The 23014-nt window shown below is 46.1% G+C and overlaps 1 protein-coding gene across 1 annotated transcript in view; it reads left to right on the plus strand.

Moving 5' to 3' along the window:
• MED13L (mediator complex subunit 13L) overlaps positions 1 to 21084 on the plus strand; it is a 193511-nt gene extending 172427 nt beyond the window's left edge. Inside the window, exons 17-31 of the mRNA XM_058036755.1 lie at positions 812 to 1758; positions 2415 to 2594; positions 4210 to 4433; positions 5000 to 5192; positions 5598 to 6045; positions 7342 to 7561; positions 9872 to 10060; positions 11452 to 11675; positions 12122 to 12264; positions 13437 to 13595; positions 14818 to 14994; positions 17098 to 17252; positions 19148 to 19309; positions 19613 to 19725; positions 20746 to 21084. Coding sequence (XP_057892738.1) covers positions 812 to 1758; positions 2415 to 2594; positions 4210 to 4433; positions 5000 to 5192; positions 5598 to 6045; positions 7342 to 7561; positions 9872 to 10060; positions 11452 to 11675; positions 12122 to 12264; positions 13437 to 13595; positions 14818 to 14994; positions 17098 to 17252; positions 19148 to 19309; positions 19613 to 19725; positions 20746 to 20878 — 3667 coding nt within the window. The 3' untranslated portion in view covers positions 20879 to 21084. The remainder of the gene's footprint in view (positions 1 to 811; positions 1759 to 2414; positions 2595 to 4209; positions 4434 to 4999; positions 5193 to 5597; positions 6046 to 7341; positions 7562 to 9871; positions 10061 to 11451; positions 11676 to 12121; positions 12265 to 13436; positions 13596 to 14817; positions 14995 to 17097; positions 17253 to 19147; positions 19310 to 19612; positions 19726 to 20745) is intronic.
• The last annotated feature ends 1930 nt before the right edge of the window (positions 21085 to 23014 follow it).

A 23014-nucleotide genomic window follows, 5' to 3' on the forward strand; every position in this document is an offset into this window, starting at 1 on the left:
ACACATTACAAGAAAAGTAAGCAGGTCAGAAGTGATGTGGAAAGAGAAAAGTAAGATCTTTTTCTTTGATTTGTCCCTTTTTACCTTTTTATTGAAATGAGTCCTTGCAGATAGAAGACAGATCTCATGGGAATATACACATGGTTCTGTGGTCACTTGAATTTGGCAGGAAATGACAAAAACAGAGTAATAAAACTCAGTCATGAATGGGGATAACCCAAAAATACGATTCTTAGCTTTACTGGACTAAGAGTTTGTTATGGAACATATCCCATTGTGCCATAGACTGTGTAATCCAAAATGAGGATTTGAATTTATAGAATCAGACATACAGAGTGTGTCTGTGAGGTGACACCGTGTATCAAAGCTTTACATATGACTTTTGACAGCCATTTCAAGTGATCATTTCTAAAATAGACTTCTATCTCTCTGAAGTACTTTCATTCCTACTAATCTGTATCTTTTTACAGATAGTAGTGTTTAAAATAAAAGCTACTATTCTTTCTTTTTTCTCTAAAAATGTTGCAGACATTCTAAATCTTAACTTGATCATTTATCTAGAAAATGTTCTCAAGACCATTTGAGTTTTAAGCCATAAGAATGATCTTTAAGAGAGTGAAGTAATACATTTTATCACAATGATAAGAAACAGTGGTGAGAATTCTGAGTTCTGCTGAGAGCCATGGCTCAAGGTTATGGCCAGAGTATTCTTTACTGCAGTTTCAGTGAATCCCTTCAGGTTCCACTATATCTATGTATTTAAAAATGAGCTTTGACAGAACGGGTCTCTGTTCCCATCCCTCCCCTGCAGCAACGTGCCCAGCGTGGGCAGCCTGGCGGACCAGGACTACCTGCAGATGAGCACGCCGCAGATGAGCACGCCGGTGACGCTCAACAGCGCGGCCCCCGCCAGCAACAGCGGCGCAGGAGTGCTGCCGTCGCCGGCCACGCCGCGCTTCTCGGTGCCCACGCCGCGCACGCCGCGCACGCCCAGGACTCCCCGGGGCGGGGGCACCGCCAGCGGTCAGGGCTCCGTCAAGTACGACAGCACGGACCAGGGCTCCCCCGCCTCCACCCCCTCCACCACGCGGCCGCTCAACTCGGTGGAGCCGGGCACAGTGCAGCCCATCCCGGAGGCGCACAGCCTGTACGTGACCCTCATCCTCTCCGACTCCGTGCTCAACATCTTCAAGGACAGGAACTTCGACAGCTGCTGCATCTGCGCCTGCAACATGAACATCAAGGGCGCCGACGTGGGGCTCTACATCCCCGACTCCTCCAACGAGGATCAGTACCGCTGCACCTGCGGCTTCAGCGCCATCATGAACCGCAAGCTCGGCTACAACTCCGGGCTCTTCATCGAGGACGAGCTGGATATTTTCGGCAAGACCTCGGACATCGGCCAGGCTGCAGAAAGGCGACTGATGATCTGCCAGAGCAACTTGATCTCGCAGATGGGAGAGGGAGCCAGGAGGAGCCAGGAGCCTCCCATGAGCCTCCTGCTGCTGCTGCAGAACCAGCACACGCAACCCTTCACCTCGCTGAGCTGCCTGGATTACATGGCCTCCAACAACCGCCAGACGCTGCCCTGTGTCAACCTGAGCTATGACCGGCTGCAGGCTGACAGCAACGACTCCTGGGTGGAATGTTTCAATGCCCTGGAGCAGGGCAGGCAGTACGTGGACAACCCCACGGGAGGCAAGGTGGATGAAGCCCTTGTCCGAAGTGCCACTGTCCATTCCTGGCCTCACAGCAACGGTACATGCACAGCTGAGCCTTTTGAATGCGTGGCCTCTATAAATTTGTTTAGTTGTGACCCACATCGTCTTTATGTGGGAAATGACAGGACTAAAAATATGCTAGAGATAAAGTAGATATCTGAAAGCTTGTAAATTATATCTAAAGTATCAATAATCTAGTTGTCTTCAGACTTTGTAGCCTAAATTGGGAATGAGTCTGTGGAAGTTCACAAATCTGAAGCAGATTCAGGTATTTGGGGGGAGGGAAAATTAGGGGTCCTTCTTGATTTTGGAGAAGGGTATAAACAGTCAGCAGAAAAGAATTGCTCTGTTTGAATAAGGGGGGGAAAGGGGGGAAAACTACCAAGGGGGGGGGGGGGGGGAAACATAATTAAATATTACTTGTTTGCCTACTGAAGATATATAGCTCTGACATCTTGTGACCTGAGCTGGACACCAGTGATACTGAAATGTGTGTGTAAAGGCCTGTGGTGACAGCAGTGTTTTTGAAAATGCCATGAAATGGCACATTGAGTACTATCCACCTAATTAGAAGTGTCCAAATTCCATGGGCAGTGTGCAGAGCAATTCAAGGAACAATCTACAAAAGCTGTTGCTGTGTCTGAGGGATTGCTGTCCCTCCCTGAAGTGATTGCTGCTCCTTGTCCCTTGCAGTGCTGGACATCAGCATGCTCTCCTCCCAGGACGTGGTGCGCATGCTGCTCTCCCTGCAGCCCTTTCTCCAGGATGCCATCCAGAAGAAGAGGACAGGAAGGACCTGGGAGAACATCCAGCACGTGCAGGGACCACTCACCTGGCAGCAATTCCATAAGATGGCAGGACGGGGGACCTATGGTACCTACACTGGGCTCTGTGCCAAGCTAGAGTGCAGCTTCCTAGAAATGGGCACTTTGTCCTGGAAATGATAGGAAGGGGCTGTTCATACAGCTTGGTGTTGTGGGGTGGGGGCTTCTTCACAGAGATTTAAAGTGCCTCAAAAGGCCTTTGTGACACCCTGGTGAAGATTTTACCCCTCCAGGTGATGCACATGTACAGGGAGCAGAAACTGTGGGTGAGGCTCAGCTCCCCACCTGAAGGGAGGCTGGCTCAGACCAAAGCAGGGTTAGACCAGGGTTAGGTCAGACCAAAGCAACCTGGTGTAGACAAAATGGGAGCAGAGGGAGCTGCTGAAATCAGCCACATCATAATGGGAACAGAGCTCTGTGTGAGCTCTGCAAATCTTGAAAAACTGGGAATGCTTTCTCCATGCAGGTTCCTGTAGCCTTAATGAGAAGCTTTCAGTATCTTCTGGCTGTTAGTGGCACTTCTGTAAAATGCAAAATAACAAACCAGACTTTGTGTGTTTAGGTTTACAGAATAATGACTGACATTTCTTGCCTGCAGTTTATTTCAGCTTAACCAGTGCAGTCTGGTTTAAGGTTTTTCCTACCAGCTCCACCACACTTTGGTATTTGATATATTGCTCCTTTCCTTGGGGCTGGGACAACTGAGGGTAACTCCAGTTCCTGTCTAAAGCTGTTGTGCCCCACCAGCAGCACTTCTAATAGTTTTCCCAGCATTTGTAATTTGAAGAGTTAGGATTTGCCAATTGTTACCAGAGAATAGCACCAAAATTCCCATAGAGTGCAGAGCAGAACCTTTGATGGAAAGTCAGTGAATTTTACTGGATGCTGACTTTTTAATAAAGTTGAATTATATTCTGCAGGAACTACTGGGTATATTTTAGCTTGACATTTTCAGCAATATTTCTTCTACTGAGGCAGTATCTGGGAGACACCCTGTTACACAGGGTAATAATCCTCTCTGTGGGGACAGCAGTGCTTGGAGCACATCCTATGGAGAAGAGCAGGAGGCAATTTTTAGAATTATAACTTTATGTAGTATTATATACCTGGGAATGAATTTCTGTAAGCTTCAGTAATTTTGCACAACCAGGTGGAGGTGGATGAAGAGCTGTAAGGTCACATTTTGTGTGTTCCTGTTATTACTTGTGACTGAACAGGAACTCCATGGCTATGGTTATAGATATGACAAAGGAAAACCAGGAGATGAAGCCTTGGGAAGGGCAGTACATGAGCTTGGAGTGCACTGGGAGATGTTTTATTGCAGCTTTCTAGGAAAGTTTAAGTGGTGCTTGGATCAGCTCCCTCTGCTTCGGCCAACAACTTGGATTATATGACATTCCTTAAGTATGATATAAATCTTCCCTCTCCTTTATTAAATATCTTTTCCAAGAAGAAAGGCTGGGAGCATGTGGTTTATCAGGCATGGCACACCCTTGATAACCATTTCTACTCCATGATAAACATGCAGGACACTCAGAACAGCAAGGGATGAGTGATTTCCAGTATTCCTGTAAAAGAACCCACTTCCTGGGCCATCAGAGACCCACTGCAGTTAACCCAGATATTTTAACATTTTTTCTTTGTTTGTTTTTTCTCCTCTGAAGGCTCTGAGGAATCTCCTGAGCCTCTCCCGATCCCGACGCTGCTGGTGGGCTATGACAAGGACTTCCTGACAATCTCTCCCTTCTCCCTGCCCTTCTGGGAGAGGCTCCTGCTGGACCCCTACGGGGGCCACCGGGATGTCGCCTACATCGTGGTGTGTCCGGAAAATGAGGCCTTGCTCGACGGAGCCAAAACTTTCTTCAGGGACTTGAGTGCTGTATACGAGGTTGGAAAGAGGGACTACTCTGAATTATTGCTTCTTAAGTGTCATTGCTGTTCCAGTGCATGTTCACTGGGAGAAATCTATGGGCTTTAAAGTAACAACTATTAGAATAAGGGTTGGGTTTTTTTCATTTTGAGGGATTTCTGCACTTTCAGAGTCCACAAATGCTGTCTGAGTGACACTGGGATTCTCTGGGCATTTTGGAGTGTTTGTTGCTGTCTGCTCTTCCTAGCAGCATTAATAGAGCTGCAGCTTCCCAGTGATGGCCCAACCAAGCCTAAAGAGCAAGGAGCACATTAAAGAAGCTGTTGGTTTCTCACAGTTGCTAGGCTGGGGATAAAAGCATTTATTTCTTTAGCATGTACTCCCTAATATGTCAGATTCCTTAGTTTTGCTGTGAGTGCAGTTCAAGCCAAGAGATATATGTAACCTTTTTTTTTTTAGATATTTATTAGGAAGCCCCTAGCCGTGTGTTGAGAAGGAGGGGCTTAAGCCCCAAACCAGTCTCTGTAACATCCTGGGGTGGCTGGCATTTCCTTACAGGCATTTGTGCTTCCCTCCCCTGGCAGATGTGCAGACTTGGGCAGCACAAGCCCATCTGCAAAGTGCTGCGGGACGGGATCATGCGGGTGGGCAAGAGCGTGGCGCAGAAGCTGACGGACGAGCTGGTGAGCGAGTGGTTCAGCCAGCCCTGGGGCTCCGAGGACTGTGACAATCATTCCAGGCTCAAGCTCTACGCGCAGGTCTGCCGCCATCACCTCGGTGAGTGACACCCCACGGCTCTGGGCACTGCCAGGGGCATCTGCAGACCCAGGGAGAGTTTGCTAAAGGTGCAGATTATGGCCTGTTTAAAAATTAAAAAGATATTACAAGGCTTTGTATTTGTATTTACACAGTTTGGCCAGAGAGCAGGTGTCAGTACCAGCTTAAAGTCACAAAGCCCTGCAAAGTCAGTCCTGGTTTTAAAGACAATTCATTCATATGACTTTGAACTGACACCCTGAGAAATGGATTCCAAAGCAAACATTGGTCATAGAGATTCAATTCTCTCAGCATTTGTGTACACTTAGAATGTTGTAAAAGTGCAGGGAACGTCATCCGATTTGCAGGCTGATGCAGGTTCCTTTGATCTGACTGTCATTAATCCCTCTTTCCATGCCATTCCAGCACCTTACTTGGCCACCCTGCAGCTGGACAGCAGCCTTCTGCTGCCCCCCAAGTACCAAACGCCGGCTCCGAGCCAGCCGCAGGCAGCTCCCGGGAGCTCGGGGCCCGCTCCCCCCAGCTCCTCCTCGTGTCTCTCGGCCGCCGCTGGGGCCCCTGCCACGGGCAGCTCCTTCAGCTCCACGCCCAGCGCGGGCACCACGAGCCTTCCGGCGGGCAGCGCGTCCTCCTCGGGCTCCTCGGTGCCGCAGCTGTCAGCGTCCTCTGCCACGCCCGGCGCCAGCCAGATGGGCGCCTCCTCCACGCCGGGCTTCAGCGGCAATGCCGGCTCGGGGCAGAGCAGCAGCGCCGCCGGAGGCTCCGCCGAGCGCTCGCAGGGCAGCGCGGGCCCCGGGGCGGACACCGAGCCGGGCCCCAACCTGCCACAGCAGCAGCAAGAGGGACAGGAGGGGTAAGCGCTCACATGGGCCAGAGTGCTGCTCACTAATCCCCTGTGCTGTGCTCACACAGCCTCTAAGCCTTAGGGAAACCCTTCAAAGGAGAGGCCCCTCTGACAGGTGCAGCACAGCCGAGCAGGTGGAGCAGAGCAGGGCCTGTTCCTGTGTGAAGCAGTCACTGACAAAGGCAAGCTGGAAAAAACACCCTCCCCTTTTCCATCATAAGAATCCCAGCCTGACTGAGCTGCATGGATGTGGAGCTGCCTTAGGACCCTCCACCTGCCCTGTCCTTGCAGCACCAGGAGCACATGGGGTGCTGCAAGGAGCAGCAAGGGTGTGTGCCCCACCTGTGGCTTGGCACTTGCAGGTACCCCATGGAGCTGAGTGCCTCTTGCTCCATCACACATGCAACATTAACAGATGCAAAATGCAAGCCATGGATTTATTTTTTTCCTATTTTTTTTGCATTGCAGGTGTTGTTTTGCAAGCAGGCACACTGTAAGGTCAGGAGATACAACTGTAGCCCTGTTACTTTAAAATACATTTGGGCAGCACAACTTTTTTAAAGACTTCATTATGAATAGCCATCCATCACATAAAAATTAAGAAAAGGTTTTTTAGCATTGTATGTAAGTAACTTCCTGAGGCAGCATGTTTTTCATTACTCTTATAATAATGCACATTGCTGATGGTCCTGGTGTGTATTACAGAGAGGGAAATGCCCACATCCTGCTGTAGCTGGGCTTGTCCTTGAGACATCTGTTCCCTGATCTGTGCAAAACACCCTTTGAGCAGCTGCAGGGGCTTCTGACAGAGGCTGAGCTGCTTTGATCATTTACAGATGTTAAGCCTCGCTCTCCTGGCTGAGGCATGGGAGGAGCATTTTACCAAGTAAGAAATTCTCAATTGCTCGTTCTGTTGCCGTTGGAGCCTTCCCTGGACCTGAGCACGACCCCAGGCTCCATGAATTGCTTTGATACTTCTAAACTCCTACTCTTCCCCTTCTACCTCTCCCAAAAGCAAACTCTGAACTGCACCAAAACCCAGACACACAGCTAAGGAGTCAACTTCTCCATATTCTTCAGGTATAATGTGGTCTGATTTAATTCAGTGAGATGCTGTCAGACTGAAGGGTACCTTTAGTGCCTGATTAACCCCAGGTATTTCGGGTTAGGAGCTGCTGTGAGTACAACTCATCTCAATGCCTGTCCTCATGGGTTTTAGTTTTGCTTTTGGATGTCAGAATTGCTCGTGCTTTCCTTCCCCCTGGCCCCAACACAAGCAGTACTGACGTGTGGCTCTGTCCCCAGCACGTCGGAGCGGGAGCGGATCGGGATCCCCACGGAGCCGGACGCTGCCGACAGCAACGCCTACCCCCCTGCTGTGGTCATCTACATGGTGGACCCCTTCACCTACACTGCTGACGAGGAGTCTGCCTCCACCAACTTCTGGCTCCTGAGCCTCATGAGATGCTACACAGAAATGTTGGACAACTTGCCTGAGAATATGAGGAATTCTTTCATTCTCCAGGTAATTCTGCCTTCCTCTGTGTCACAGTACACCCATGATATGGACACTGTGCTGAAAGAGATAAATGAGAGATAATGCATGAAATGTAGGTGGCATTTACAAATTATTTTGTTGACAGTGCAAGGCTGTACATTAAAACAACCCCCTTGTGTTTGTGTTGATGAGGAAATTAATTAGAGCAGCCACAGTATCCCTGCATCGACTCTGTCCCGTGGTCCCAGCAATCCTGGCTGCTCGATGCTTCCTGGAGAGGGGTTTCAATTATTTAAGTTGTAACTTGAGTTGCCATTGCCAAAACTGGCCAGTTGTTCCTTTGATTACTTTACATGTTGAGTTGTTTGCTGTTTATATTCCCTTGATTTATACTATTTAATCCAAAAGAAGTACGTGAAACCAGACATTTAATGTATAATATAACTATTGTATTGTTATTATCTGCTTCTTAAAAATAATTTACCATGTAACTTGGCATATAAAAACAGTTACTTACTATGGAATTGCTGAAGAATTTAATTTGTGCAGCCAGAGGCAGCTCTTGGCCTCTTGCCCAGACTGGCTGCGTTTTGCCAGGCCTCCTGTCACAGAGGCTGAGCCTCAATAAATGTGGGGGGATTGGGAGCCCAGAGGCCACAGGCAGGAACAGTGTGGGAAGGATTTCTGTGCACCTTATCCACATTTGCTCACCTTGGTTTAAAGGTATTTCAAATTAGTTTAAAAAAAAATAAAAGTGGGAAGTTCTTGTGGTGTCTCAAGCTGGCCATGGAAAACTGTTGTTTTTGATAGTTTTGACCTCATTGTCCCCTGAAAAGATGGGGGAAACTGTCACCAAAATATTTTAGGCTTGGGAATGAGATGAAAATCAGATCCACAACTTCATCTTGTTAGGCTGCAGGCAACTGATTGATCCAGACCTGGAGACACTAAAACCAAAGCAGCCACTGACACCACAGTGTCTGGCACACAAGAACTGTGTAACCTCTGCACTGCCATTGGAGCTGAGGCTGTGGCACACTGACCCTTTTCCTCAGTGCTGTTTGTTTCCACATTCACTGTTTGTTCCCCAGAATACATTTTGCCAGTTGAAGTCAAAACAGCAATTTTCTCTAAGTCAAGGGAAACATGATCCAGTTCCAGCACTGTATCCTCACAGCTGTACCACAGCACACACAACATGCAGTTACTTCAAAATAAATCAAACCCAAATGTTTGCAGCTTTATTACCACTCCTCTACAGAGGGGGAAAGCCCAGCCTCTGAAATCCTTGGGTAAAGCTGGCTTTTAAAAACACACGGGCACATTTTGCTTACAAAATGTGCTGCCAAGGTTCTGAAGGTTCAAGCAAGAACCATAAAGTAGTTAAAGTTTTGTGACACTTAAGTTTTATTACTACTGAAAATATTTGTTGAAAAGAATCGTTTTGGGTCTCATAGTGCTGGCAACATGTAAATGTTTTATATTGACAGCTTCTGCTCCAAAAATCTCACTGTAAAAGGAAAGACTTTAACAGCCACAAGTAGGACTTGTACAATAAAAGCAGTAGATGAAAACAGTGAGGTTACAGGGATTTAATTCTAATTTTAAAATTGGTTTGATCTGAAAACTGGGATTTTGTCATGCTTTGTTTCCTTCTGAAGGAGTGTTGTGCCATTTCTCATTCCTGCTCTTGTTGTGTAGTTGGGTCTTAACCCCAAACTCATCTCCCAGGCAAATCTCCCTGTAGCTCTGGTTCTTGTTGGTTGAAACCTTGTGGGCTGCTTCCCTTGACTTTCTGAAACAAATGAAACAGAGCAGCAGCTGAGGCTGCTGAGCTTCCACTGGGAACCAAATTGAAAAGGGGAAACAACCACACAAATCATTGTAACAGAATCTTAATTGTGCCCTCTACACCCCTGTGTAAGGATGACACCATAGAGCCAATTCCCACAAGGACAGCAAACAATTCCTGACCACGAGCCAGGCAGCCAAACCTGCCTGAACACAACCTTCAGGGACTGTGTGGTTCTGACCACCTGCAAGGGAAGATGTTGCCCAGAAAAACACTTGTAAAAAATTCAGGGTGTTTGAATACAAGTGTTTGGGTTTTATGGATTAAAATTCACTCTCATTGTGATGGAAGCAGTTTTGTCCCAGAGAATGCAGCCCCTGTCTGCTGCAGCCACTCCTGCCAAGGGACCTGTCATGCAAATTGTGGAGCATCCCAAAGTGTGCTGGGTGTTTGGTGACTAATGACTCTGTGGATCTGGTTGGATATTAATGAGCAGCTCCTGGAAGCCTCTCAGCCCTGTTTTATTGTGTGTCTGAATTCCACAGATTGTGCCTTGCCAGTACATGCTGCAGACAATGAAGGATGAACAGGTTTTCTACATTCAGCACTTGAAGTCTCTGGCATTCTCTGTGTACTGCCAGTGCAGGAGGCCCCTGCCCACACAGATCCACATCAAGTCCCTCACAGGCTTTGGGCCAGCTGCCAGCATTGAGATGACCCTCAAAAACCCTGAGGTTGGTATTGGTGGCAAGAAAATCAAAGTCTGTTAATGAACTGTAACCACTTTCCTCTAATATCAAAGAGTAGAGAAAATACTTGTTGGGGGATTTTTTTTCAAGATATAGAAGACAATGATGATGCAAAGGGAAAAGGCAAGCTAATATGGAATAGAAAATAGTAACAAAAACATTAGGCTAACTTGCAACATTTTAAGCTTCTAGTTTTGACTCATAAAGTAAAAGGTTAAAGTGTGAAAGAAGAGAAAATGAACATAGTTGGGATTCTAAGTCATTTTGTGGTTTCAGTCTATAGTGCTCCAACCAGAGTTTAAACCCAACCTTTATTTCTATTCACATCTATATATGCATATATATGAAATAAGTTCCTGTGCCTAATTGCAGATGTTATATTAATTCCCTGAGGTAATGGAGAAATCCCCCTCTTCAATGGGCTTATCTTTTATCTATTTTAAACTAAATATTAAAGCCCTGATTCTGAAATCTCAGGGATTTCAAAGGAAGAATAATCCATCCTACTTTCTATGAATGTTTTGCATTCTTTGAAAGATAACTATGAATATTTTATTTAGATCTAATGGACCAGCAAAACACTTAAACATTTACCTTGGCATAAAGAGCTACTTGGGAGGGTTTAAAAACCTACTTGTAAAGCCAAACCTATTGGCATTTACTTATTGCATTTAATTAATCTCTGTTTATTGCCTTTTATACATTTTCTCTCAGTCTGCACTGCAGACTTCCAAACTTTGCTGAAGAATTAAGAAAATACCCTGACTGTTTTTTAATTATGAAATGTCTGGTGAGGCCCTTCCTATGTGTTCTCCAGAGAGGAGTTCCAAGGCAAAGATGGGTTTGGGGTGCCCATGTGGGAAGCAGCTCTGCAGAAGATGACCTGGAGGTGCTGTTGGTCTTGATGGATGACCCAAGGAGCAGCAGTTGGGCTGCCTTGGGAAGGTGCTGCAGCCCAGCCAGGGAGGTGCTTGTCCTCTTCCCTTCTGGGCTCCTCAGAACAAGAAATCTGGGTACACTGGAGCAAATCTAGCCAAGGGTCTAAAGATGATTAAGGGACAGGGGGATCTGACAGCTGAGGGGGTTTAAACTCCTGCCTGTGTCAGGGACTGGTCCAAAGACTGCTTTCATATCCTGGGTTACCTGTACATAAAAAGAAATCTTTAGATAAGGTTTGAACACATCAGCTTTAACTGGCAGCAGTGAATTGTCTATAACCCCCCTTTGCCCAATCTCCCTCCTGACTAGGAATGCTTTGAATTTACTCATTGTTTCACACTTGCCTGTCTCTGTACTCTCTGCCAGTGTGTGTGTGTGTTCCTTGTGTTCAGTAGTTTCTGATGTATCCCCTGATGGTTGTGCTGACTCTGTTGCAGAGGCCCAGCCCAATCCAGCTGTACTCACCTCCTTTCATCCTGGCCCCCATCAAAGACAAGCAGACAGAGCTGGGAGAGACATTTGGAGAGGCCAGTCAGAAATACAACGTGCTCTTTGTGGGGTACTGCCTGTCCCACGACCAGCGCTGGCTCCTGGCGTCCTGCACCGACCTGCACGGGGAGCTGCTGGAGACCTGCATTGTCAACATCGACCTGCCCAGCAGGTACCCCCTGCCCCTGCCTTCTCCCATGGATCCATGGCTGGAGTCATCCCTCACCAGCTCCTTGCACATCCCTTCCATCCTCTTTCCTGCTCAGGAAATCATGCTGGTGTTACAGTGAGAACATTTCAGTTGGCACTTCCAGATTTTCAGATCTGCACAGGGAAAAGTGACTGACTTACACTTGTTTGCCAATTTGTTTTAAAATATTTTTGCTTACGATTCTTACCTTGAGGAACACCTGGTGTGTTGCTCAGCAGTTTGATGGCACTGCAGTAACAGTGTTGAAAGCAGACACATAGTTTTTCTTGTTAGTAGTAGTAAAAGGTAAGTTAGGGACTGCCCAGAACTCTGTAGGTGGTAAACTGTGATATAATTAGAGAGAACAGAAATCTGAATATTGTCCTTGATTGTCCTCTCACTCTTGTGTTTAATTCCTTCCCCTGCAGGTCAAGGAGGAGCAAGCTGTCTGCCCGGAAGATCGGGCTGCAGAAGCTGTGGGAGTGGTGCATTGGCATTGTCCAGATGACATCCCTGCCCTGGAGAGTCGTCATCGGCCGCCTGGGCCGCCTGGGCCACGGGGAGCTGAAAGGTGTGCAGTTGTCAGGGCTGCCACTCCCAGGGTGTGCAGTGGGACAGGGACCCAGGGTACAAGGCAGGGTGGCTCTGACCTGATGACAAACCTGTCAAAATTGAGAGTGATAATCACCTAACCACAGAATTATTTAAGTTGGAAAAGCCCTCTCAGCTCATCAAGTCCAACTGTCCCACAGTACTGCTGGAGCCATCACTGATCCATGTCCCCAAGTGCCACATCCACACAGCTTTTGAACACTTCAGGGGTGGGGACTCAGCCATTGCTCTTAGTTTTGCATCACCTGCAGACTTGCTGAGACTCTGCCATCACAGAGTGGCCTTAGATGGGGTGAATTTGGCTTAACCTTCCCAAGTCTTGTCTCTGGTCCTAGAACCATGATCTTACAAAAGGTAAACAAGGTGTGCCAAATTCTATCACAGACAGGGTAGACTGTTGTTTCTTTTGCCAGAGTTGAGTGAGGGCAAACATGGATGGGAAGCCACATATCCAGGCTTCTCAGGCAGGGCTCCTTAGGAGTTTATAATCAACACCAGAGCTGCTGAAGCCCTTTCTCTCCCTTTGTCCCCATTGTTGTCTTGATAGTGATGCCCACTTGAGCAAGTGGATCTGAGTGTAAAGTACCTGGCAGAGAAATCATCAGGATCCTCCAAACTGGAATTTCCTGGGCCATGACAGCATGGATTACAAGAGAGCTGGCTGCAGTCCTGCCCTGGCACTGAATTCCTGTATTGGTTTCCATAAACCTTCCCTTGCTTGTGCCCTGGGTCCGATGCTACTCCCTCATATTGTGCAGGATTTGCACACTGTCCTTCCAAGGGATGTTGGGGGCCTTATCAGAGGTTAGAGAAAGTTGTGAATGAAGTTATCCTGACACAGAAATAGGGACAGGATTCAGCTATGGTTCCTCAACTTAAACATCACTAAGCAAACAAAAAGGTCTTTGGAAAAAAATGTATTGAACAAAGGAAAGCCAGCAGACTGCCATGGAATAACAACATGACCCAGGAACTCACTCAGTTTGCAGGGCCAGGCCCCTCGTGTGCACAGGAGTCAGTCCTGGAGAGTTTGGGATTAGGGAGATGCCAAGTGTTGGGAAAGTTTTGCTGTTTCCAGGTGGGTGCTTGCTCTGCATCAGCTCTGTGCTCCCATGATGTTTTCCCTTGCAGACTGGAGTATCCTGCTCGGGGAGTGCTCCCTGCAGACAATCAGCAAACAGCTGAAGGAGGTTTGCCGCATGTGTGGCATCTCTGCAGCAGATTCCCCCTCCATCCTCAGTGCCTGCCTCGTTGCCATGGAGCCACAGGGATCATTCGTGGTGATGCCAGGTATGTTTTAGCCAACTCTGGCAATGCCAGGAAAACTGTTCTTTTATCACATTTCCCACTTAGGCACATTAATCTTGGGATTTCTGTGAAGAACTTGACTATGATGGCTATGTGTGGCAGAAAATAGGTTGAGCCAGCAGAATTCCCCAAAATACCATGGAGAGATGTTATGTGAGGAGAGCAGTCTCCTGAGGGAAGGTGACTGTAGGCCACTGCCAAAGGGCTGATCTGTTCCCTGAGGAGCCCATGGGCTCAGGCAGCCCAGTTCCCATGGGCTGCAAGTGGTGTCACAGACAGCCTCGAGCCTGGAGGAGGTGCAGTGGGAATGAGTAGGAGCCTGTGGAAATGGGAATTAGAATAAGCCCATTTGCCTTCTCACATGTTGAAGTTATTTAGAGAGTTCACTTACTAGCAGCAGTCCATGAGCTTAAGTTAAAGTGAAATTTAATGCTGAGGTTCCCTTTGTTGTTTTACCCAAGCATGCACTTTTTAATGTATGTGGTGACACATCCTTAACATATCCTTACAAACCACTCTGGGGTTTTTTAAGTTTAGAAAGAAAAGACTAATACAGAGCAGAATTAATTGAGCTTGAAAATTACTTATCATGTTGAATATTTTCAAAGCAGAGATTTTGTAATGTGAGAAAACAGATGGCAAATGAGGCTTTTTTCATACCACAGTAAAACACAAAGAAAGACCCAAATCCTTCAACAGATTTTTTTTTCCTTTAGATCCTGACACATAATTAGGTCAACAGCAAGCAAAAATTAGGTTAAAATTGAAGGTGCTGAGTAAATACTGCCAAATAATGTGTCTCTGCATTGAGTATTTGCACCTTCCAAGTTAATTGTAGGTGGGTAATTGAGAAGAATGGAGCAGGAGGAGAGAGAAATTTTATTGTTGTGCAGCTTTATTTTTGTGTTTGTGTTCATATTGACCAAAGTGGGGTGTATTTCATAATTCTACAGAGATGTGTGCGAAAAATCAATTTAACTTGCTCATTTAACAAGTAAATATTTGATTAAGGGCCAGCAGAATGACAGGAGAGGTGGAGCTGGTGATCTTAATGTCAAGCTTGTGCAGCAATGTAATCTTTGAAGATAAGGCCCTTCAGCTGTGTCTGTGCATTTGCAGAGCGGGTGGGATGGCAGAGGTGTCCCTGGACACGTGTTTGGGAGGTGATGCAGTGACACCTGTGCCCTCGTGTCTGTCCCCACAGACGCGGTGACGATGGGCTCGGTGTTCGGGCGCAGCACGGCGCTGAACCTGCAGTCGTCCCAGCTCAACACCCCCCAGGACGCCTCCTGCACACACATCCTGGTGTTCCCCACCTCTGCCACCATCCAGGTGGCACCTGCAAATTACCCCAACGAGGATGGCTTCAGCCCCACCAACGGTGAGTGAGGGGAGATCCCCTGGGGCCTTTCCAGGGCATCAGCAGAGCTGAGCTGGGCAGGAATGAACCCCAGGGGAGCTGGGGTTCTGCACAGACCCCACACCACCCCAACAAGGGAACCATGCAGGGGTTTAGCTACAGGGGGAGACTCTGTGCTCTCCCTGAGTGTATTTTGGAGTCACACTGGTTTACTCCAGAAGGGACAAGGACCAGCCAATGCACCAACTGGCACAGACCAGAATGTGCTTTGTCTTGTTGTAACTTGCTCAAGCCAGCCACTGATTTCCAATCGTGCTTCACATCGTGCCCTGTTGTGTGCAGAGCTGACACAAAGGAGGCACTTGTGGTTGAGTAGGGAAAATATCCCAACCTGAGATTTCCTGATGCCCCCAGAGTGCTTTTACATTGAACCTGCAGTTTGAGTCAGCAAGACTCTGGTTAATGCTTTATATCCAAATAAGCATTTTCCTGCTTTGTTCTAGATCCTTTAAATGAGTGTAAAGCAATTTAAACCAAGAGTAGCTACAAACATGTACAGTGGCTGTATTAATGAGGAGGGCAGTTGGGCTAGAGACAAAGGCAGGCTACTGCTTTTAAGGCTTTGATCTGTCCCTCCTGGAATGTCCCAGGGCCTCTGAAGGGAAGTTGTCCCTCTCAATCCCTGTCCCAGGAGGCACTGGGATCCCTCCCAAGCATGACAAACATTAACCTGCATTAACCTGCCCGTTGGTGCTGCAGATGTTAATTAGAGTCAGGTACAAGAATGGCCTTTTCCAAAATGGTGTTAAATTTAATTTTCTTAACTCTGCTCTACTTAATGATTAAGCTGCTTCCTGCTGCCATTAGCCAGCTCATTTCTGCTCTAGGGGCCAAACAGAGCATGATATTAGCTCTGGTTTGTTTACTGAGGCTGTAGGACACAAGTTAATAAACTTCAGTTATAACATTGCTCCGGCAATCCAGAGGTTCTCTTTGGGAGATGAAGGAAAACAACCACCTGCCTGTTTCAATACTGAGGTTTTAGGTGAAATTAGTTCAGGACACACATAATTTTCCATTTTAAATTGAGTAAATTAATATTTTTCAAGAGAAATTGTTATTTATTGTTTATTATATGTAGGATGCATTACTTCTATTTAGAGCTTTGTGTTTTAGTATAAATTTGGTTACAATTCTATTTAATGCAGTTAATTCAGACAACTCCCACTGTACGTGTCTGCCCACTAAAATGTACTTTAAATGGCAGCATACACTTGGATTTCTTCACCTGCTGAGAAATCTGGATAAGAAAAACCCTGTAAACCATATTGTGGTGCTGTAATTTTTGGCTGTGTTGATGGTGCCATATCCTTCTCTCCCATAACTTACTCAGAGTATTGTAACCTGTGTGCAGATGATGAGTAATGGAATGCATAAGGCAAACACATCTTCCCTGTATCTTTAGCCCTCCCCCTATATTAACATAAACCAAATTAATCCAGCCGATTATACTAACGAGCTATGTGGAACTCCTGAGGTGCAAGTGGGATATGAAGGCTGCTTTGTGGGGCATCCTGGTGCAGTGGCTGAAAGAATCACGAGTCCCTTGCTGTGAGGAAGGCCTTGCTGTCCTCACAGATTCCAGGGGAAGTTTCCGTGGAGCTGCCAGGGCTGTTCCCAGAGGTTGGAGCTGGTGTGCAGCTCTGGGAGCCTGAGGAGCAGCACCTGGAGCTGTGTGTGATGATTCCAAGTTTTAGGGGTTTCGTGTTTAGGGGTCTCTGTGACCAACTGCACAGAGGTGTCCGTTATTCTGTTACAAAATTCAGTCTGGATTTTATGGAGTTGCTACAATGGGAATTCTGTTCACTCTGTGGCCACTGCTAAAACTCATTATCCCAACAGCTGCCTGCCAACTCTCCCTTTTATGTCTGTGTGGTTGCAGTCAAAGGTTCTAAGGGGGATTAAACATTAAATTTTTTATCTCTGCTTTCATCTATCTTGGGAGCATGTAAAAGAAAAAAGGGAAAGTCAATAAATTAAAGGGAAAGGTAATAAATTATAAAAATTTCTTGGAGAAAAGAGTATAGCACATTGGAAATTATTTTCCTTTCTTTTCCTTTTCAGATGACATGTTTGACCTCCCATTCCCAGATGACATGGACAATGACATTAGAATTTTGATAACAGGGAATCTTCACTCTTCACCAAATTCCTCCCCAGTTCCTTCTCCTGGATCACCATCTGGCACTGGAGTGGGATCTCACTACCATCACAGCAGGGTAAGGCTGCAGCACCACAGGGAGCAGCGCTTAAAATAAAATACAAAGGAAGACCCAAATCCTCCAACAAAATCTTTTTCCTTTAGATCCTGACACATAATTAGCTCAACAGCAAGCAAAACTTAGTTTACAATTGAAGGTTAAATACTGCTGGAGGTGTCTCTGCCGTGGCTGCTTGCACCCTCCAAGTTAATTGTTGGTTGATGATTGAGGGGGAGAGAGCAGTAGGAGAGCAGCTTTATTTTGGTGTGGCACAGGCATAGCTGATGACCCTGCATAGATTTAATCTGTACTCATCCATTCCCTCCTGGAAAATCCTATGGAATGTCTCTGGCATGAAGTGACAAGTCTTTGAGAGAAGGGAAGCTGTGACAGCCCTGTTCCCATGCATTTCAGGGGAGGCAGGAGGGAGAGAATTCTCCCAGTGATGAAACTCTGCCCATGGAAACTCCGCAGGTGCTGGATGGTTATGCAGATGTTGTTTTCTTAGGAATATTTAGCCCAGAGCACACAGCATTTGGGAGTTATTTTTGTTTGAAGTGGCTTTTATAAAGTCAGTTCCAACATCAGTGATTACTTAAAATGCAAATTATTTTCAGTAATTCATGGGGGTTTTTTTGAATTGGCTTAGCTTGGATCAGGTTTGATGGAACTCTTTCACTCCTACATTTAATCACGTAAGACTGAGCTGATCTCTTAAAATGGTTTCCATCACAATTAGGTCGAAGTTCTGTGATTTGCAAGTTTCTGTGAAGTTTTGTTCTAGAAGTATTAACTTGGAAGTAGTAGCATATTACTTCTTTACTAAATAATAGAGTATTTCAGGAGAGAAACAGGGTAACTTTTGTATCATTTTTGACACATCAGTGAGACATCTCCAGATCAGAATTCCAACTCCTGAACACAACTGACTAAATGATGGTAGTTTCACCCCTGGAAGTAGAAAGAAGTTTGCAAGTTTCCCTTGCAAACTCTGCCAAGATGCCTCAGTGGAGCTTTAATACAGTCAGTGAGGGAAAAATGCCTCCTGCCTCAGCCACAGAAATACTAATCCTGTATTTTGTGAGCTCAGTCCACAACCACCTTGTGTGGATTGTGTAACTCTCCCATCAAAGGCTTGATAACAGCACATTGCTGTCCCAGTTATTCCAGACTGGTGTGTGGGCAAATGAAAACTTCTAAATTCTGCTGCCAAACCCTGCAGCCATAAATCAAAACTCCTCACTTTCTCCCTCCCCAGTTCCCTCAGCAATCCATTCTGGCCCACTGCTCTGCAGAGCTTGCCTTCAATGGAGCTGCATCCATTGGGAGCAGCCCTGGGAGGTTCATGGCCTGAGCCCAGGGCCCTGGACAAGCCCCTTCCAGCTGAAGCCGAGTAATTCCCATTAACCATTAAGCCAGGCCTGGTAATTGCAGTGTAATGTTTGGCTTTAGCAGAGCAGCAGTGTGTGATCATCCCCCCGTGGGCCTGGGGTCAGGGCAATAATTGATGGCTGGGCACCAGCCCCGTGTGCTGGGCTCCCTGTGCCCCTGCTCCAGGCTTTTTTCCTGCCTTAGATTCCTGTGCAGACCCACTGGAAGGGATTGGCAGGGAGGGATTTGTAATTGAGCTGCTTTCTGTGCTGTGGAATCTTTGCCTTTTTTTCTTAACCTATTGACATTTTTGGATGAAGTGAATTGCTCTCCCAGCTGTTTAGGAATCTACAGTCTTTCTGAAACATAAGCCTGGAGAACCCAACCACAGGGGAATAAGGCAGGGCCTGGGTAACTTTGAGAGTCCTGACTGACTAAAGGAGGCTCATTTGTCACAGGACAGTATTTAGTAAATGAAGTCACTGTTCCAGGAGTGGGCTGTATTGACAGCACCCCAGAGCTGCCTTTTCCCTGTCTTGCAGAGCCAAGGTGAACGTCTCCTCTCCAGAGAAGCCCCCGAGGAGCTGAAGCAGCAGCCCCTGGCTCTGGGCTACTTTGTGTCGACTGCCAAAGCGGAGAACCTCCCGCAGTGGTTCTGGTCCTCCTGTCCTCAGGCACAGAACCAGTGTCCCCTCTTCCTGAAGGTCTGTCATACTCCACATGGAGCACTCATTATCCATTGCTGTTTCCATGCCTGTAAAAGCCTAAGTTGGAGTCTGTGGTGTCAGAGTGAACCTGAGACCTCTCACTCCAGAACTGCAGAACTCCAGTCTGTTTATTCAAAATTGTTACCATTAATTTGGAAATACACATGGTCATGGGTGGTTCAACACAGAACTGCCAACTTCCCACGCTGTCCTGAAGTGATTCACAATGGATGTTTCTTGGGAATCTTTAGCAGTACCTGCTGTATGAGAAGTTAATTTTTGCTCTTTCCCTCTGCGCAGGCCTCTCTCCATCACCACATCTCTGTAGCGCAGACAGACGAGCTTCTACCTGCCAGAAATTCTCAGCGAGTTCCTCACCCCCTCGACTCTAAAACTACATCAGATGTCTTGAGGTAACACCTTTTAGGTTTTCATTTCTGCCCTAAACATTAGGGGACTGAGCTCAGTGGTTTCAGAGTAACCTTTCCAACCTATCACAATTACTTATCTGCACGTTTTAGCCCTGCCATGCCCTATGTGTCTTGGGGCATTTCCTCCTCCAAGATGCCAGAGCAGGACTTTGAGGGGGAATTCTGTGGGTTTCCCTCTGTTGTGCACAATGATGCCAAGCCAACTCAGAACACCTCAACCTTGCCAGGGGGGCATCATGGTTTGCCCCCCACCCAGACTGCTCTGTTCCCCTGGCATCTAATCTGAGCTGTGCCATTCCATTATCTTACCAAACCCAATGGATTTGTAGGAGGAGATAAAAGCACTCCCTGATGCTACTGTGCAGGCATTGGGGTACAAAGGAGACACTGTTCCTGAATGCAGGTAGGGTGTGTGTTTTATTGTTCAGGATGGTGTGGGGTCTGTCCACCTTTGGGGACTGGACACAGATCTGTGTGATGAGAGCACACAGTGTGGGACATCGGAGTGAACAAACAAACATCAGCAGGGAACAGGAATGTCCTATCTAAGGAAATTGGGGGTGTACTATTCTAGAAGATATTATTTTGCATCCTGTTGGAGGACTGAGTTCTCACAGATGTCCCAGGTATTGAGTAAAAAGAGAATGCACTGGACAGAGAAAGGAAGAGATGCAACAGACACAAGTTACAAGATGAGAAATTGCAATAAGATAGAGGATCACAGGAACAGTGTGAGCAAACACAGGGTGCCCAGAGAGGCAGAGATGTTCAATCCCCAAGGCTTGGACAGCAGTGGCATTTGAACCACTAGAGTGAGTCTAGAGTCTGTGTGTGTTTGGGAGGGCCTTCGTGCAAATGGTTCAGACATAGCAAAGCTGAACCCTCCTGCTTTTCAGTGAGGTTCCTCCTTTGCCAACACACTGGCAGCCCTGTCAGGGTGCAGGTCCAGGAGAGCCCATAACACCCCCAGAGCAGGCTGTGATGTGTGTGCCTCCTGTGCAGGTTTGTGCTGGAGCAGTACAACGCCCTGTCCTGGCTCACGTGTAACCCGGCCACGCAGGACCGCAGCTCCTGCCTGCCTGTGCACTTCGTGGTGCTCACCCAGCTCTACAACGCCATCATGAACATCCTGTAGGACACACAAGCACTTGTTCTTCTGGCTGCTTCTTCCCTCTGCCCGGGAACGTGCCACGACCTGCAAAGAGCTCCGTTTGCTTCTCTTCAGACCAGTCCTGTGCTGTGCTTCTGTTCCTCCAAAAGCACATGTGAATTCTGCAGTGTTCAAAACTAAACTACCCATTAACATCTCTGGCAGCTTCAGTCCAAAATCTGGGAACATCCAAGAACAGTGAACACAGAGTAACCTCAAGCCAGTGTTAGTTTGGTGGCTCAGTAACTACTGGTCAGCGTGATTATTTTTTTTAATATTTTATTTTTTTAAGGAAGACTACAGGATCTTTTTGCATTAGGAACTGATAAAGACCCACAAGCAGTGTCAGCCCTCCAAGTAAAAACCACCTTGTAGTGACCAGTTCAGGTGTTTTGTTGTTTGATCGTCGCAAACCGGGACTTTGCAGGAAGAAAAAACCACAAACACAAAACCACACAGTTGTAGTCTCGTATAAATATTGGAGTTTTCTGTCTACCTGGAGTTCCTGTCAGAGTGGATTGGGATGAATGCATGCATTTGTTACCTGTCCATGTAGATATGAATGGTCTGGAGATACTTTATTTATTTTTAGGTTTGGGGAGGGGAGGGATTAAATTATAAAGGACCAGGAACAGTAGAAATACCTTACAAATCCAGCTCCGTTCCACTGTAGGGTTATTTATCTACAGACCTCTCACTCTTCTGACCTGGAAATCAAAAGAAGCTCATAACAATCAAAGTCTGGGAAGGGAAATGTGTTCTGGTAAGGATATCTTGTATTTTAAGGAATTCTCCCCTGTGTTTAGCCTGGTTAAAGCAAGGAATGGCCAGTGTTTAATGAAGGATAACACTACCTAAGGGAGAAGAGTGAGAGGGAGGTAGGGAGGAAAAAAATACTTTAAAGCCCAGTTCAGGGCAAGTGGAAAGTGGCAAATTATTCTATTGTAGAGCTATGATTGAAATATATTTCCAGTAAATTTAGTGATGCTAGAAAAGTATTTACTGAAAGCCAAGTCGCCCTTGAATTCTGGGCAGACTCGTCCATGTACATATCCAAAAATACGGTTTTTGTTTACACTAAATCAGTCACAAATCTGGTGTATTTTTTCTGACTATAGGAATATTATTTCAAAGAAATAATTTTTAAAAATTATATCATTAAATTAGTACTTGAAGTTACACCACTGTGGTGGCAAAGTTACTTTGTTTAGTGAAATGATCGCCATTGGGAAGGTTAATGGCTAATTGAAGTATTTTTATGACTCCTTCATTCCAGGCTCCCAGGGGTTCCTATTCCAGCCCCATTCCCTCATTTCTGGGGGTGCACTGGGCAGCAGGAGGGGGCCAGGGTCAGACACTTGGATCAGGCTGGGTGACCCCTCCCCTGGCTGTGAAGAAAAACTACCAAGTTTAGAGTTCTTCCAAAAGACTTTCATGTTCTGGTTAAAAAAAATGAAATTCTATGATTTTAAAAAGTATTTTTCTTGAGATAATGTAACATTTAAAACAAATTATATAAAATAATAAAAGAAAAAAAAAAGAATTGCTTGTGTAATGAGAAGGTGAAGGCAGGAGAGGAACCTGTAAATGGATTCTTTCCTTCCCTGCTCCACCCCTCCGTGTGGGTGTCCTCTTTGCAATGTATAGGTTAAAAAAATCTGATATCAAACGATTTGTATCTAATGTGTACAGTGTAAAATTGACTTTAAAAATATTGCAGTACTATTTTTTCTTAATCAGAAAAGAAAATTCTCAAGGCCTTTTGAAGAGCATAAAAAGATGAAGATTGTAAACTTGTATAAAAAAATTTAACTTGGGGAGGAAAACAATGTAAAGTAGACATTTGTAATCTTTTACCATTTGGGGGTTATTTGTTCCCAGGATTCATCTGAACTTTGGATTATTATTTTGCTTATTGTTTTTAAATGGGCCGTTTTTATCCAGGGGCGTTTCTTCCCCACAAACCTGGTTCTAAGCAAAAATTAGAAATTAAAAAAAGGGCAGCAAGGAGTAGTTTTCATCTGGTGTCTTTTATTTAATTTTTTTAAGTTAAGAGAAGCTGGTGACATATTTATACGTTTTTGTGCAAAATAAATGAATGGCAATAGATTTTAAAGAAAA

Source organism: Melospiza georgiana, chromosome 18 (genome assembly GCF_028018845.1).
Source record: "Melospiza georgiana isolate bMelGeo1 chromosome 18, bMelGeo1.pri, whole genome shotgun sequence".
Lineage (NCBI taxonomy): Eukaryota > Metazoa > Chordata > Aves > Passeriformes > Passerellidae > Melospiza > Melospiza georgiana.